The sequence below is a fragment of the Sander lucioperca genome, chromosome 9, assembly GCF_008315115.2.
Source record: "Sander lucioperca isolate FBNREF2018 chromosome 9, SLUC_FBN_1.2, whole genome shotgun sequence".
NCBI classification, from domain to species: domain Eukaryota; kingdom Metazoa; phylum Chordata; class Actinopteri; order Perciformes; family Percidae; genus Sander; species Sander lucioperca.
Genome location: NC_050181.1, coordinates 20,757,013 through 20,774,512, shown reverse-complemented (window position 1 = coordinate 20,774,512; position 17,500 = coordinate 20,757,013). Strand labels below are relative to the sequence as shown.

The 17,500-nt window shown below is 44.5% G+C and overlaps 1 protein-coding gene across 1 annotated transcript in view; it reads right to left on the bottom strand.

Annotated features, from left to right (window-relative positions):
* lamc1 (laminin, gamma 1) overlaps positions 1 to 16,104 on the bottom strand; it is a 60,869-nt gene extending 44,765 nt beyond the window's left edge. Inside the window, exons 1-3 of the mRNA XM_036004838.1 lie at positions 16,092 to 16,104; positions 15,689 to 15,993; positions 3,018 to 3,148 (exon numbers count right to left, since the gene is read on the bottom strand). Of these exons, the coding sequence (XP_035860731.1) occupies positions 3,018 to 3,148; positions 15,689 to 15,993; positions 16,092 to 16,104 (449 nt within the window). The remainder of the gene's footprint in view (positions 1 to 3,017; positions 3,149 to 15,688; positions 15,994 to 16,091) is intronic.
* Between the last annotated feature and the right edge of the window lie 1,396 nt (positions 16,105 to 17,500).

Here is a 17,500-nt window from a genome sequence, read left to right as displayed (position 1 = left end):
TTTCCACCAGACTCCATGTAAATAATCAGGACTTTTAGTGTGTATAGAGCCAGCATATCTCCACATGTAAATGGGTGAATTAAGGGTTTATTTCAACCAAACCAGAGTGGTGATTGTTGGAACAGTGGAAAGATGAACCAAGACGGCTTTTGGTAGTTTTATTTAGTTTCTGTCCACTTTGAATGAAGTGTGTTTTACGATGATAAAAGTCCTGATTATTTACATGGAGTCTGGTGGAGTTTGGTGATGGTGATTTCGGGGCTGTTTCATGTTAAACAAAGAGAAATAAACCTCTTATTTTCTGTTTGGTTTCCAAACACTTTTCGGATTTATTTCTTGCAGGTTCCTGAAACACGAGGAAACTGGGAACGAGTGGAACATTTTATGGTTTTAAAATATGAAAACATGTCTTAAACAGTGAGGACTTTCCATGTCAGAGTGTAAACGTGGCCCTGGCGGAGGGTTTGGACGGTGTGCATGTTGGTGTTGGAGGTTTTTCCGTTCTGTGTCTCTGAGAAAGGGTTTCTAAACCTCCTCAGGGGCCGAGACCCTCTCTACAGGACAGGACTCGCCCAGCAGCCATCTTTAGTTATTGTCTCCGCTGTTTCCTGGCAGAGAGCGCCGGAAAAACTGACTGGCTGTCAACACCAACCCACTGCCACATCCACAAAACTTACACACACACACACACACACACACACACACACACACACACACACACACACACACACACACATATACTATACATCTGGGCGTGTGTGTGTGCGTGTGTGTATATTTATACGTGTATGTGTTTGTGTGTATATGCATGTGTGTGTGTCTGTGTGTGTGTGTGTGTGTGTCTGTGTGTGTGTGTGTCTCTGTGGTTGTGTGTGTGTGTGTGTGTGTCTGTGTGTGTGTGAGGTTGTGAGGTTGTGTGTGTGTGTGTGCGTGTGTGTCTCTGTGGTTGTGTGTGTGTGTGTCTGTGTGTGTGTGAGGTTGTGTGTGTGTGTGTGTGTGTGTCTCTGTGGTTGTGTGTGTGTCTCTGTGTGTGTCTCTGTGTGGTTGTGTGTGTGTGTGTGTGTGTGTGTGTGCGTGTATGTGTGCGTGTATCTGTCTCTGTGTGTGTGCGTGTGTGTCTGTGTGTGTGTCTGTCTCTGTGGTTGTGTGTGTGTGTGTGTGTCTGTGTGTGTGTGTGAGGTTGTGTGTGTGTGTGTGTGTGTGTGTGAGGTTGTGTGTGTGTGCGTGTGTGTCTCTGTGGTTGTGTGTGTGTCTCTGTGTGTGTCTCTGTGTGGTTGTGTGTGTGTGTCTGTGTCTGTGTGTGTGTGAGGTTGTGTGTGTGTGTGTGTGTGTGTGTGTGTGTGTGTGTGTGTGTGTGTGTGTGCGTGTATCTGTCTCTGTGTGTGTGCGTGTGTGTCTGTGTCTGTCTCTGTGTGTGTGTGTGTGTGTCTGTGTCTGTCTCTGTGTGTGTGTGTGTGAGGTTGTGTGTGATTGTGTGTGTGTGTGTGTGTGTGTCTGTGTGTGTGTGTGTGTGTGTGTGCGTGTGTGTCTCTGTGGTTGTGTGTGTGTGTCTGTGTGTGTCTGTGTGTGTGTGTGTGTGCGTGTGTGTCTCTGTGGTTGTGTGTGTGTGTGTCTGTGTCTGTCTCTGTGTGTGTGAGGTTGTGTGTGATTGTGTGTGATTGTGTGTGTGTGTGTGTGTGTGTCTCTGTGTGTGTGTCTCTGTGTGGTTGTGTGTGTGTGTCTGTGTCTGTCTGTGTGTGTGTGAGGTTGTGTGAGGTTGTGTGAGGTTGTGTGTGATTGTGTGTGTGTCTCTGTGTGGTTGTGTGTGTGTGTGTGTGTGTGTGAGGTTGTGTGAGGTTGTGTGTGATTGTGTGTGTGTGTGTGTGTGTGTGTGTGTGTTATGTATGACCTAAGCTTCACAAAAAGCATAAAAAACAGAAAAAAATGACAAACGAAGTGACCAAAATGTCAATAATGTTGAAAAAAGAGCCTGTTTGCCACAGAGCTGCTCTGATTGGCTGCTCTGCTCCCAGGTGAACACGTCCAGGTAAATAATGGAGGAACATGACTCCCTCCTTAAATAAATGTTTCATCTTGCAGCTCGGGACTCTTCCATGTTCTTCCGTCCGTCGTGGCGGTCGGTCCGCCCCGTTCCGGTCGCCCTGTAATCCGCCGCTGCTGGCCAGGAATGCCAGGAATGCCGGGAACGCCGGGAACGCCGGCTGTGTAATGGAAATCTGCTCCACATTTCAAACAGATTCAGGCAGCGGCAGCCTGTTTAACACTCCCATAATGCCTGTCCAAAGCTGTTTATTTCATTCTACAAGTGCAGGGAAAGGACCACACAGGGCCTCACAGAAACCACCAGACCAGGACTCACAGAAACCACCAGACCAGGACTCACAGAAACCACCAGACCAGGACTCAGGCTGGCAGGAGAATCTCCTTTGTCTGAGCAGGTTTCACGGAGCTCAGGCTGCTGAAACTTTTCGTTTTGTTGAGGTAAATAACTTTGAGAAAACTCAAAAAAAACAGACAAAAAACGCTGTCACAAAGCGATCATTCTCCTCTCCACTTTACAGAATGTCTCTCTCTCCCTCCCTCTCTCTCTCCCACTCTCTCCTCTCTCTCTCCCACTCTCTCCTCTCCCTCTCGCTCTCTCTCTCCCCCTCTCCCTCTCTCTCTCTCCCACTCTCTCCTCTCCTTCTCTCCCCCTCCCTCTCCCTCCCTCTCTCTCTCTCTCTCTCATCAGTGTCTCTCTCTCCTCCTTCTCTCCCTCCCCCTCCCCCTCTCCGTCTCTCTCATCAGTGTCTCTCTCTGTGTGCCTGATCACTTGTCTGGCTAGAAGACAGCTGAGAAGTCAAGATAGATCAAAATCACCATAAACATGGGTGCTTTATTTTGAAATTTGTCTTATTTTGTAAAGGCTGCACTGTGGCCTTCCTGTAGGTGATTACCTGCCTGGCTTGACACTGGCGCTTGCGGTGTGTTTCCAACGTCATGACTCCCTAAAAGAACCAACTCTAATCTTTTCCTACCTTCCTCCCACAGCGAAGTCCGAGATGGCGTAGTAGTAGGACTTGAGGACCTTGGGGTCGTTGAAAACCTCGTCTCCGAACGTGTTGAGCCTGTTCAGGGTCACTCTGATGTCGGTGGCCGTCACCCAGTCCTGGAAACAGACACAACATGGACGCAACGTTAGAGAAACAGACACAACATGGACGCAACGTTAGAGAAACAGACACAACATGGACGCAATGTTAGAGAAACAGACACAACATGGACGAAATGTTAGAGAAACAGACACAACATGGACGAAATGTTAGAGAAACAGACACAACATGGACGCAACGTTAGAGAAACAGACACAACATGGACGCAACGTTAGAGAAACAGAGACAACATGGACGCAACGTTACAGAAACAACATGGACGCAACGTTACAGAAACAGACACAACATGGACGCAACGTTATAGAAACAGACACAACATGGACGCAACGTTATAGAAACAGACACAACATGGACGCCGCGTTACAGAAACAGACACAACATGGACGCAACGTTATAGAAACAGACACAACATGAACGCAACGTTATAGAAACAGACACAACATGGACGCAACGTTATAGAACCAGACGCAACATGGACGCAACGTTATAGAAACAGACGCAACATGAACGCAACGTTATAGAAACAGACACAACATGGACGCCGCGTTTCAGAAACAGACACAACATGGACGCAACGTTATAGAAACAGACACAACATGGACGCAACGTTATAGAACCAGACGCAACATGGACGCAGCGTTATAGAAACAGACACAACATGGACGCAACGTTAGAGAACCAGACAACATGGACGCAACGTTATAGAAACAGACACAACATGGACGCAACGTACTAGAAACAGACAACATGGACGCAACGTTATAGAAACAAACACAACATGGACGCTGCGTTATAGAACCAGACACAACATGGACGCAACGTTAGAGAACCAGACACAACATGGACGCAACGTTATAGAACCAGACGCAACATGGACGCAACGTTATAGAAACAGACACAACATGGACGCAACGTTATAGAAACAGACACAACATGGACGCAACGTTAGAGAAACAGACACAACATGGACGCCGCCTTATAGAAACAGACACAACATGGACGCAACGTTGGAGAAACAGACACAACATGGACGCAACGTTATAGAAACAGACACAACATGGACGCAACGTTAGAGAAACAGACACAACATGGACGCAACGTTAGAGAAACAGACACAACATGGACGCAACGTTATAGAAACAGAGACATGGATGCAACGTTATAGAAACAGACACAAAATGGACGCAACGTTATAGAAACAGAGACATGGACGCAACGTTACAGAAACAGACACAACATGGACGCAATCTTATAGAAACAGACACAACATGGACGCCGCGTTATAGAAACAGACACAACATGGACGCAACGTTAGAGAAACAGACACAACATGGACGCAACGTTATAGAAGCAGACACAACATGGACGCCGCCTTATAGAAACAGACACAACATGGACGCAGCATTATAGAAACAGACACAACATGGACGCCGCCTTATAGAAACAGACACAACATGGACGCAACGTTAGAGAACCAGACAACATGGACGCAACGTTAGAGAAACAGACACAACATGGACGCAACGTTAGAGAAACAGACACAACATGGACGCAACGTTATAGAAACAGACCCGTCAATTAAGAAACGTGGTGTTGAGACGGCTTAGGGACCGTCTACAAACTACAACACTGAAAAAAGATAAAAAAAATATAAAAAAAAAAATAGGCATGTTTATTTTTTAAAAGTAAGTGCTGTAGAAAAACTAGCAGGAGACGAGTTATAGTTGAGGTAAGTTTGGAGACACTGCCTTATTTAATCATTAAATTAATACATATTTTTGTTGTATCTCTTTTCGGTGTTGTAGTTTGTAAACGGTCCCTAAGCACTCGTCTTACTGCCGTCTCAACACCGGAACTAAACAGGGCTGAGTTAGCAGAACTTTTATGCATTTCTTTCACATCTACTGCAGCCAGATTCACTGTGTTCACTCAGAAGGAATCATTTCACATGGGTAGGCCCTTGTAATGACATTTTGAACATGTTAAGAGGCTAAAAGCACGTTTAAAACTTGCCCTGTTATAAACTAATGGTATTGGAACATCTCTAACGGATACTAATCTTTGCAGCGCTGCACAGATGTGTGAAATATTCTGCAGAAATAGATTCCTTGAGTGTCTGAAAGCTTGGCTCAGGTTTGGTGAACAAGGAGGAGGTTTCAGTTCTGTGGGAAACACGGAAAAACCAGTGACGCAACACCAGAAACTATAACTGTGACATTTTAGTTTAGAAATGGAATTTTTATTTCTTGGCATTAACGGTACGAGAGCCAGATGGAGAGAATGACTCAAGGACACCTGTTGTTGCAGCCTTCGCGGAGGAGGGCGAAAGAAAGTTACTCAACATGCTGCTTGTGTGAAAAGGCTCATGGGAAAGTCAAGTCAAGAGCGAAGGCCAGAGATAACTTTGTTCCGTATCAGCAGGAAGTTTATCTGCCAGGAAGGTTTTTATTCTGCAGCTGGCAGAGGACAAACACAGAGTCTGAAGAAAGGCAGCGCTGGGAGAAGTACTCAGATCCTTTACTGCAGTAAAAGTACTAATACCACACTGTAAAAATACTCTGATACAAGTAAAAGTCCTGCATTTTCTTCTTCTTCTTTTCATCTTCTTCTTCTTACTTTAGTAAAAGTGTGTAAGTATCCACACACACACACACACACACACACAAACGTTGTGTGTTTAATGGTCTAATCATCTCAGCTGGACTTGTAGCCGTTATATTGTCGGCTAGTTTACTTTAGAATCAAACATCAGATTTTATAAACTACGTGTGTTTTGTGTGCAGTAATCGTAATGTGTAAAGTAACTAGTAACTAAAGCTGTAACAGATGAGTGTAGTGGAGTAAAAAGTACAATATTTCTCTCTGAAATGTAGCGGAGTAGAAGTAGAAAGTGGCATGAAAAGAAAAGACCCAAGTAAAGTACAAGTACCTCAACATTTGGACTGAAGTACAGCACTTGAACAATGGCTGTAACCCTATTACTTCAAACCTCTAATACTTACTGTTGATTTGTGTCTATCCTACTGTCTACTTTATTCTCTTATATTGTCCATATTTAATGCTGTCTTTTTTTAACTGTATCCTTGCACTGCTATAGTTTTTATATTACTATGTCTTGCACTACCACCATGGCACACTCTCATAGAGCACCTTACTTTTTATTTAGTATCTTTTCTTTTTTTGTCCATATTATCCATCCATCCATCCATCTACCCATCCATCCATCCATCCATCTAGCTATCCATCCATCCATCCATCCATCTGTTTATCCATCCATCCATCCATCCATTCATCCATCCATCTATCCATCTAGCTATCCATCCATCCATCTAACTAGCTATCCATCCATCCAGCCATCTATCTATCTATCTGTGGATGGATGGATGGATAGACAGATGTCTATCCATCCATCCATCCATCCATCTGGCTATCCATCCATCCATCCATCCATCCATCTAACTAGCTATCCATCCATCCATCCATCCATCTAACTAGCTATCCATCCATCCAGCCATCTATCTATCTATCTGTCTATCCATCCATCCACCCACCCACTAATCCATCCATCCATCCACCCACCAACTCATCCATCCATCTGTCTATCTATCCATCCGTCTATCCATCCACCCACCCATACACCCACCCACCCACCCATCCATCCATCTATCCGTCCATCCATCCATCTGTCTATCCATCCATCCACCCATCCATCTGTCTATCCATCCACCCATCCATCTGTCTATCCATCCACCCATCCATCTGTCTATCTATCCACCCATCCATCCATCTATCCACCCATCCATCCATCTATCCATCTGTCTATCTATCTTTGGTGGGGTGGCAGTAGCTCAGTCCGTAGGGAGTTGGGTTGGGAACCGGAGGGTCGCTGGTTCAAGTCCCTGTACGGAGCAAGGGACTTGAACTGTTCAAGGCTCCGAACCGCTCAGGGCGCCTGTTCAGCAGTCGCAGCCCCCTCACTCTGACATCTCTCCATTAGTGCATGTAAAAGGACCTGAGCGTGTGTGTGTGTGTGTGTGTGTGTATTTCAGGCCTGTGTGCAGTGTGTAATAACGACAGAGTGTAAATTGTAATTTCCCCATTGGGGATCAATAAAGAGTATAAATAAATAAAAATTATAAACCATCTATCCATCCATCTATCTTGCAATGAAAGCAAGTTTTGAGGGAAGAAATCTGCTCATGAAAGTGTCTCTGTCTCAGATAAACAGTTTGAATAATGTAGTGAACATTCATCCTCCCACTCAGGAAGACTTCTGCCTCCTCCTGTGACTTTTGCACGCCGATGTTAAATCCTCGTCTAACTGCTGGGAATGTGAAACAGATTTCTCCTGTCAGCTGGGACTCAGAGTGAGCGGTTTCACCCTGGGGTTTTAAAACAGGAAGCTGACCTGTCAGAATACAGTGAACTCTGTTTGTCTCTGTCAAAGAAAATCATGTTTTCAGTTTGGTTTGTCTGTCTGTTCTGCAGAAAAACTACTTGGCTGATTTTCATGAAACTTGGTGGAAAGGTAAATCACGAGCCGAGGAAGAACCCATTACATTTTGGAGTAGATTTGAGTCACGGGGGAGAAACAGTGTTGATGGATTGGTAGAAACATATGAAGATTATAAAAGACAACATGAGCCTCTTTCACCATACGGTCCTGATTACAACAAATTTAAAGTCATGTTTTCAGTTTGGTTTCAGGATAACGGAAAAACTACTGGGCCGATTTTCATGAAACTTGGTGGAAAGGTAAAGCACTAGCCAAGGAAGAACCCATTATATTTTGGAGAGGATTTGAATCCCGGGGCAGAAACAGTGTTGATGTATCGGTAGAAACCACTGACTGTAAATATTAATAGACAGAGCATGTGTGACGTCACCCATTGGTTTGTGGAGATCTGCTATGAGTCGTCGAATTTGCCGTTACGGGCGCAGCCATCCTGGTTGGCATGTGACGGTTTTAGACGAGAGGGAGGAGAGAGGGAGGAGCCATTGACTGTTGGGCGTTATCTGACTGTGACGTTAGCTGAGAGTTGGCAACGCTGCTTACACTCTACGTTACGTTACACACTCTCACTGGCAATCTGGATGCTACTGCTGCTGAAATCTAGCCTACATAATTTGAGGTAAGATTTAGCTTCGCTAGGTTTTAAACATGTCTTTGTCCCATAGTTATATTACATATAAGACAGGCCACGGACTGTCAATCACATCATAGCCACGCCCTAAAACACCCCCTGCTTTATGGTCGATTTTAAAATCAACGAGACCATAATTCAAAAAACGAACATCATTCTGTGTTGCAGAAGACTTAAAACTAGCGATTGAGACCATGAACTCATTATGAGAATGTTTACTGAGGTAATAAATCAAGTGAGAAGTGGGTCACTTTCTCATAGACTTCTACAGAAACCAAATTCCTTTTGCAACCGCACGTGTCGCCCCCTGCTGGAATTCAGATAGAAAGCAGGTTTAAGGAGTCTCCCCCTGCTGGAATTCAGATAGAAAGCAGGTTTAAGGAGTCTCCCCCTGCAGGAATTCAGAGAGAAAGCAGGTTTAAGGAGTCTCCCCCTGCTGGAATTCAGATAGAAAGCAGGTTTAAGGAGTCTCCCCCTGCAGGAATTCAGATAGAAAGCAGCTTTAAGGAGTCTCCCCCTGCTGGAGTTCAGATAGAAAGCAGGTTTAAGGAGTCTCCCCCTGCAGGAATTCAGATAGAAAGCAGCTTTAAGGAGTCTCCCCCTGCTGGAATTCAGATAGAAAGCAGGTTTAAGGAGTCTCCCCCTGCAGGAATTCAGATAGAAAGCAGGTTTAAGGAGTCTCCCCCTGCAGGAATTCAGATAGAAAGCAGGTTTAAGGAGTCTCCCCCTGCTGGAATTCAGATAGAAAGCAGGTTTATGGCACTTCCGCACTTGCAGCACTTTGCCGAACGGATGCTTTGACCATTAATATTATACTTTCTATGGCATAATCATATGAAGATTATAAAAGACAACATGAGCCTCTTTCACCATATGGTCCGATTGCACCGGTAAAATGAGGCCTTACAGGTCACATGGCCTGGTGGAAACACTGCTCCAAACATCTTGTGAGTTCATGTTTTTTAAGTGAAAAGCGGAGTTGTGTATCATAACCACTTTTGCCCAAAATTTGGTGCCCTCGTGCTGTTGGACTCTGTCCGGGTTACGTTGGCAGAAAAGCTCAACAAGGTAACCCAGAGTTTCTTCTTCCCACCAACATCTTCCAGCTGTTCCTGGAGGCGTTCCCAGGCCAGATGGGATATTAATTTCCCCCCCACCCCCCAACATCTAGCTCGGGAGTCACTTCCTAGCTTGGAAAACCTCCAGGAGGCGTCCTAATCAGATGCTGAACTCCCTCCATCATCACCCACCCACCAAACCAGCCAGCCTGCCAGCCAGACAGACAAAAATCAAGAAAATATACCACAATAACTACAATATTCAAGACCATTCAACAAAGTAGAAACAAAAACCAGAAACAAAAATAAACAAATATATAACTATTACCCTTGTGTTGCATATTCAAAACATCACACGTTTGGGATGGGGTTTTTTCTACATTAAAGACACGAAATTGCAAGATATTAACATCTATATTTCTGATGCTCCTGTTCTGTTCTTTAAGCCAGGGATCTTCAACGTATTTTAGGCCAAGGACCCCTTAACTAGAAGAGAGACAGAGCAGGGACCCCCTACTACATATGTCGTATAAAATTAAGTTGCATATGGGGCCAACAACAACGTGTAGGGCGGCCTAAAACCTTTATACATACCTTTTTTGCATAGAATACTAAGCTATTAAAATAGCCTAATAATTGTTGGCATGATTTTATAAATCATGTGTTAATGTTAAACATACATGTGGCACAGTGAGTCCTTAGGACACGGGTCAAACTCAAGGCCTGCGGGGAAAATCCGGCCCCTCGCAAATTCTGATCCGGCCCGCATATCAATTTAGGGTCACAATAAATGTTGGCCCGCCTAGTGGTGCACCAAACCAAAAACACAGGAAAACTGATTTTCAACTTGAAATTATGTGACAATCAAAGCTGAATTTGGCAGATTTGCCAACTTTGAGACTCAAAAATCCCCACAAACCAGATGGTTTGCCTATTCAGGTTGTTGTGAGTCGGCTGTGTGGTAGCCTACTTTTAAAAATGTAATCATTGTTTTTCTTGATTTGCTCATTTCTATGATGGCTTTGGAACTTTTTGGCTCACTTGTTCAGGGCTTTATGTCGACCAAACTAAGTGAGAAGGATATATGAGACGTGCAATAAGACAGTCAAAGATATTTTACTTTTTCGATTAAAATAAAAGCATGTCAACAAACTCTACATGTCTGGCCCTTGATGTGATTCTCATTTTCCAGTGTGGCCCTTAGATGAACTGTATCTGGGGATGGATATCTAAGTGACTACCTTACATATGGGCCAGTAAGCCTATCATCAGTGGGGATTTATATTTGCTAATAAAATGTTATTAAGACTTTTTAATTTTTGAAAGAAATGTCAACATTTTGCAATCATTTGGAGGCCCCCTTGCATTGACTCTGAAGACCCCCCTAGGGGTCCCGGGCCCCCTGTTGAAGATCCCTGCTTTAAGCACATGTTCTGCTTTAAGCACTTTTTTTTTTTTTTTTTTTTAAATTGAGAAAAAAAGTCAAATTATTTGAGAAAAAAAACTTAAAATTTATGAGAAAAAAAGTAGAAAAATTGTGAGAAAAAAAGTCAAAAACTTTTGAGAAAAAAAGTTCCAAGATTTTGAGGAAAAAAAGTCGGAAAACATATTTGAGAAAAAAAGTCGAAAAATTTAGAAAAAAGTCAAAGTGTTTTCTGTGCATATTTTGAGCCACTGAACAGATATTTTTAGTGGGTTCTTCAATATTTTTTGAGGGGGACAAATCTACCTTTTCTAAATATTGGGGGGGGACATATCACCCCCCCCCCCACCCGAAATCTACACCAGTGTCTCCACATCAATTTCCATTCCATAGACCAGACAACAAATGGAGGAAATAACAGCCCTAGATTAAAGCAAAGTAACTTGTAACAATGCTTGTTGACTACATGTACTGACTGACCGGTGAAATGCAGTAAAGTCAAAGTACAAAGTCCCATTAAATGGTTAAAATGTGCTTCAGTAAATGTGCGTTCCCAGCCTGCGGCCTGCGGTCTGCTGCAGCTCAGCTGGACGTTTGGGATTCCCGGAGGAGTTCTTAACGTCAGGAAGGAGAAAACGCGTCCGTGCACAGAGCTGCAGATGATTGATGGCAAACAAATGTTGTGTACAGTTTAAACAGTGTTGACTCAGCTGAGAACGTGCACGAGCTTCCTGCAGCTGCTGGACGCTCATACGGACCATACGAGAGGATTCTGCATGACTCATAAAGAGAGAGAGAGAGGCGGGCGTTGGCGGAGGAAGCAGCTGTAGGAACGTTCTCAACAATGACCATCCTTCATTACAGCCCAATGTCTACGAGTAGAAGGAGAGATCTGCCAAAACCCAAGGGGGCAAGCTTCTCCTCACAACGCGTAGCTCCTATGGCGCCATTTTGATGCTACCAAGCCATCACCTCCCGTTAGCATCCCATTGACTGCCATTCATTTTGACGTCACTTTGACAGAGAATAACTTTCCATCTGAAGAGTTTAAAGACTCCATTTGTCCATTGTTTATTTCTAAAGAAACACGACAATGTATAAAAGGCTCCATTACCTTGTACCTCACGTTATGGCTCCGTAGCAGACGTTTTTATAAAAATAGGCTAACGATTGGGTCATAACCACGAGACTTACTGTCTCATAGTAGAGGAATTACCGTATAGTACAGGAGAAGCTCTCAGGCAGTTTGGACTTCCATTAGCTGTTTAAGTTTAATTACTAATGTTAACTATCATTGTAGTGATCAATAATTAGCCTGTGTCTATGTTATCTCCTTACATATACCTACGCTCTCCGTCTCTGCTAGATTGGGAATGATTGAGATTTCTCTTGGCACAGCTACCAGAAGACTTCCAACTTTCAGACAGGTTGCTCACGTCACATCTACGTCTTCAAGCTCAGTTGGAGGCTGCTCAGTAACGCTCAGCCATCACCGGGAAAGATCTTCTAATATCCTTCACTGGTCTCCGTCCAGAGACACGGGACCTGGTGGTCCAGTTTATATACATCTATGGCGATTATAGACCTATTAGTCTTCTTCCAGTTTTGTCTAAAGTCCTGGAGAAGATAGTCTACCTTGAGACAAACAGACATTATCTGAGTCCTCTGTAATTTGGATTCAGGCACAACCATTCCACAGAATCTGCTACTTGTTTATTAACCGAAAATATCAAACAATCACTTGACATGGGAAATGTAGTTGGTGCAGTATTTCTAGATCTAAAAAAGGCATTGGCTACAGTAAATCACAGCACCATTTCAAAATTAGCTAAGTTCAATTCATCCAAACAGTCATTGTCCTGGTTTGAATCTCATTTAAAAGGCCGTGAACAGTGTGTTATAATTAATAATGTGATATCCACCAGTTTTAGTACTTTTACTGCAGTAGAGGATCTGAATACTTCCTCCATCTCTGTGAAAGTATTTATATAAATACAGACAGACACATAATCTCACAGAGACGTGACACAGATTTATTTTCGGGCGTCACGAGCCCTAACGAACTGTACGCAGCGCCAGAATAAAACAGAGTGATGGCTGGTTGTTAAGGTGGATGGCTGCTTGTTAAGGCGGTATGTCTCAGCTGCTGGTTATTTCCCACTCAGCAGGAATGTCAGAGAGCGACAAACAGCCGTCTGACGCCTCCTAAAAAGAGAGCCGGCTTCGGTATAAATAGCTTTGTGCCAACAAGACAAATAAGGAAGTTTACAGCTGAGCTGCGGAGCTAAATCTGTTCATCTCCATCACTTCTGCTGCGTTACAACAAGTCTTGACTCACAGATAGGGAGGAACATCAGCAGCTGGCTCCTTTTTGTGTGTTATAACAAAGATGCTCTAACTAAAAGAAAGCGCCTCACACGTTAGCAACTTAGTACAAACAAAGTGCCAAAAACGTCAGAAAAATCAACAAAAATGTTGCATAGCAGCAAACGTTGAAAACAGCGACAAAACCGTTGAAAATAAGCATCAAGAACGTCGGCAAAAACGCCGGAAAAAAGCAACCAAACCCACGGGACACAGAGACAGGAAGTGACTGACTTTCTAGGCCGTCTCTCTCTGGTTGGACTTGTAATTGTTGGTTGTAATTGTAATCCAAACACCAGATATCAAAAGAAGTCACGTAAGAACCGAGAAAATGCGCTCAGACCTCCGAGGGATCATAATGTCAAAAAAAGCTACAGAAATGAAAATAAAAATATAGAAAAATGCAACAAAAGTGTAGAAAAAAGTGACAAAAATGTAGAAAAAAGTGACAAAAATGTAGAAAAAAACTACAAAAGTGTAGAAAAAACTACAAAAATGTAGGAAAACAAAACTACAAAAATATAGAGTGACAAAATGTAAAAAAAAATGCAACAAAAAATTAGAAAAAAAGTGACAACAATGTAGAAAAAAAACTACAAAAATGTAGAAAAAAGCATCAAAAATGTGGGAAAAATAACAGATACATATAGAAAAAGTGACAAAAATGTAAAAAAATGCAACAAAAATTTAGAAAAAAGTGACAACAATGTCGATAAAAAAACTACAAAAATGTAGAAAAAGGGACAAAAATATAGAAATGTAGAAAAAAATGACAAAAATATAGGGAAAAAAAACTACAATAATATAGAAAAGTGACAAAATGTAAAAAAATGCAACAAAAATTTAGAAAAAAGTGACAACAATGTAGAAAAAAAAACTACAAAAATGTAGATAAAAGCATCAAAAATGTGGGAAAAATAACAGATACATATAGAAAAAGTGACAAAAATGTAGAAAAAAATAAAAATGTAGAAAAATGCAACAAAAATATAGAAAAAGCATAAAAAAATTTAGGAAAAAAAGCAACAAAAATGTAGAAAAAAGTGACAAACATGTAGAGCAAAGCATCAGCGGCTCCTTTCTTTGTGTTATAACAAAGACGCTCTAAACTAAAAGTAGCTTCACACCAAACAAAGAGCCAGAAACGTCAGAAAATCAACTAAAATGTTACATAGCGGCGAAAAATGAAAAGAATGCATCTAAACCAGAGGCGTCACACTCTGGTTCACTAAGGGACACACCGGATCTGGCTCGCCGAGTGAGTCGGACACGTGTGGTCCAAACTGTGGGGGGGGGGCTTTGAGTCGGACACATGTGGTCCAAACTGTGGGAAACACCGTGGGGGGGCACAGCACGGCACTAAATGTTCTCCAGACCGGGAACGGAGGAACAAATGTTACACAACAAACTGAACGGAAAGACGAATGAAAACAGATTCTTTAGTTATTCTGCAACAACTGCAGAGAGTGAAGAAACACACTGAGGGGGAGGAAAAGAGAGGGGGAGGAGAGAGAGGGAGGAGGAAAGAGGAGGGGGAGGAGGAGGAGAGAGAGGGGGAGGAGAGAGGGGGGAGGAGAGAGGGGGAGAGGAGAGAGGGAGGAGGAAAGAGGAGGGGGAGGAGGAGAGAGGAGGGAGGGGGAGGAGGAGAGAGAGGGGGAGGAGAGAGAGGGGGAGAGGAGAGAGAGGGGGAGAGGAGAGAGGGAGGAGGAAAGAGGAGGGGGAGGAGGAGAGAGGGGGAGGAGGAGAGAGAGGGGGAGGAGGAGAGAGAGGGGGAGGAGAGAGAGGGGGAGGAGGAGAGGGGAGAGGAGAGAGAGGGAGAGGAGGAGAGAGAGGAAAGAGAGAGGGGAGAGGAGAGAGAGGAAGGAGAGAGGAGAGAGAGAAGAGAGGAAAGAGAGAGGGGGAGGAGAGAGAGGGAGAGGAGGAGAGAGAGGAAAGAGAGAGGGGAGAGGAGAGAGAGGAAGGAGAGAGGGAGGAGGAGAGAGGGAGGAGAGAGAGGGGGAGGAGAGAGGGGAGAGGAGAGAGAGGGGGAGGAGAGAGAGGGGGAGGAGAGAGAGGAGAGAGAGAAGAGAGGAAAGAGAGGGGGGGAGGAGAGAGAGGAGGAGAGAGAGGAAAGAGAGAGGGGAGAGGAGAGAGGTGGAAGAAAAGAGGAGAGAGGGTGAGAACAGAGAGGGAGGAAAGAGAGGGGGGGGAAAGAGAAGAGAGAGGGTGAGGAAAGAGGAGAGAGGGGGAGGAAAGAGGAGAGAAAGGAAGAGAAGAGAAGTGGTCCAGCTGCCGGTCTGCGGTGGGAAATCTGGGGGCGTCGCCTAGCAACATGTCGCAACCCTTGGCAGCATCAACCCAGCAACCTGACCTGCAGAACGGCATGCTGGGAAACTACCATCGCACTGCTGGTTCCTTCAGGAGGAAGAGGAGGATGCTCTAGGGTTACGGCTTAATATGTTAACATATTAACATATTAACATGTTAACATGTTAACATATTAATATGACAGACAGACAGACACACACACACACACAGATTCCAGACCCTAACAGACCCCCTGCTCACCTGGAGGACGGGGCTGTTGTCGAAGTTGTAGGCGCTGGGCCGGCCCTCCAGCGTGGAGAAGGCCACGTTCCCTCCGGTGAGCGGCGAGATGTCGCTGAAGTCGTCGGTGCAGAGCGCCTGCTGCTCGTCCTCGCCGGTGCGGATGAAGCCGCGGCTGTTCTTCCGGTACGTCTTCTCACAGGAGCCGCTGTAGTACTGGTACGGCACCCAGGGGCCCCCCTCGCGGCTGCGCTTGTAGATGGCGAAGCTCTCGGGGCGGCTGGTGTGGAACTTCAGACGCACGTAGGTGATGTCGAAGGCTTTGCCTGCAGACAACGGGAACACACGTTCATGTTTAATATGTATGTATAATATATGTGTGTGTGTGTGTGTGTGTGTGCGCCTGCAGACAACGGGAACACACCTTCATGTTTCATACTCACAAATTTTTATAATGCTTTAGACACTTTCTTCTAAAACTGATTTTATTCTAATCCAAAGACTCTTTCTGTGTGAGATTATGTCTGTCTGTCTGTCTGTGTGTCTGGACGTGTGTTTGTGTGTGTATGTGTGTCTGTGCGTTTGCACGTGTGTCTGTCTGTGTGCGTGTGTGTGTTTGCGCGCGTGTGTCTGTGTGTGTTTGCGCGTGTTTGCACGTGTGTGTGTTTGCGTGTGTGTGTCTGTGTGTATGTGTTTGTGCGTGTCTGCATGTGTGTGTGTCTGTGTGTTTGCGCGTGTGTGTCTGTGTGTCTGTCTGTGTTTGCGCGTGTGTTTGCAAGTGTGTCTGTGTGTGTTTGCGCGCGTGTGTGTCTGTGTTTGCGCGTGTTTGCACGTGTGTGTGTTTGCGTGTGTGTGTGTGTGTGTTTGCGTGTGTGTGTGTCTGTGTGTGTCTGTGTGTATGTGTGTGTGTGTCTGCGTGTGTGTCTGTGTGTATGTGTGTCTGTGTGTGTGTGTGTGTGTGTTTGCGTGTGTGTGTGTGTCTGTGTGTATGTGTGTGTGTGTGTGTTTGCGCGTGTGTGTCTGTGTGTCTGTCTGTGTTTGCGCGTGTGTTTGCAAGTGTGTCTGTGTGTGTTTGCGCGCGTGTGTGTCTGTGTTTGCGCGTGTTTGCACGTGTGTGTGTGTTTGCGTGTGTGTGTGTGTTTGCGTGTGTGTGTGTGTCTGTGTGTATGTGTCTGTGTGTGTGTCTGTGTGTATGTGTGTGTGTGTGTGTGTGTGTCTGCGTGTGTGTGTGTGTCTGTGCGCGTGTGTGTCTGTGTGTGTCTGTGTGTGTGTGTGTGTGTGTGTGTGTCTGCGTGTGTGTGTCTGTGCGCGTGTGTGTCTGTGTGTGTCTGTGTGAGTGATTACAAATAAATCAATCTGTAACAACGTTACGGTAACGTTACAGTTGAAGCACTGAAGGCCTTGGACTTCTGACGCTGCAGCTACATTCACACGAACATCCGTAGTGATGGATGATTATTATCATTATTATGTCTCTGCAGGAAGTTATTAAACCTCTGATCTGGCCTCTCTTCCTGGAAACAAAGTAAAAACTGTCTGGGCCGGAAGGCATGAGAGGTTACTGTGGTTTTTATTTCATTTTAGTTTCCGTTAGTTTGCTCTTATGAAGTTTGTCTTTGCAAACTGACAGCAAACGCCTCGATCCTTCACGCTGTTGTTTCCATGTTTGATGTGAATAATGTGAATAATAACGCAGATTGAAGAGCTGAGCAGGAATGTAAAGTGTAGTAGGAACACGCTGAAGTCTGCTCTGTTAACTCCTGACACTCCAGCATCTGCCGGTAGTTGACGCTTTCCAATTCAGTGTGACTATTATCCGCCCTTACATTTTTG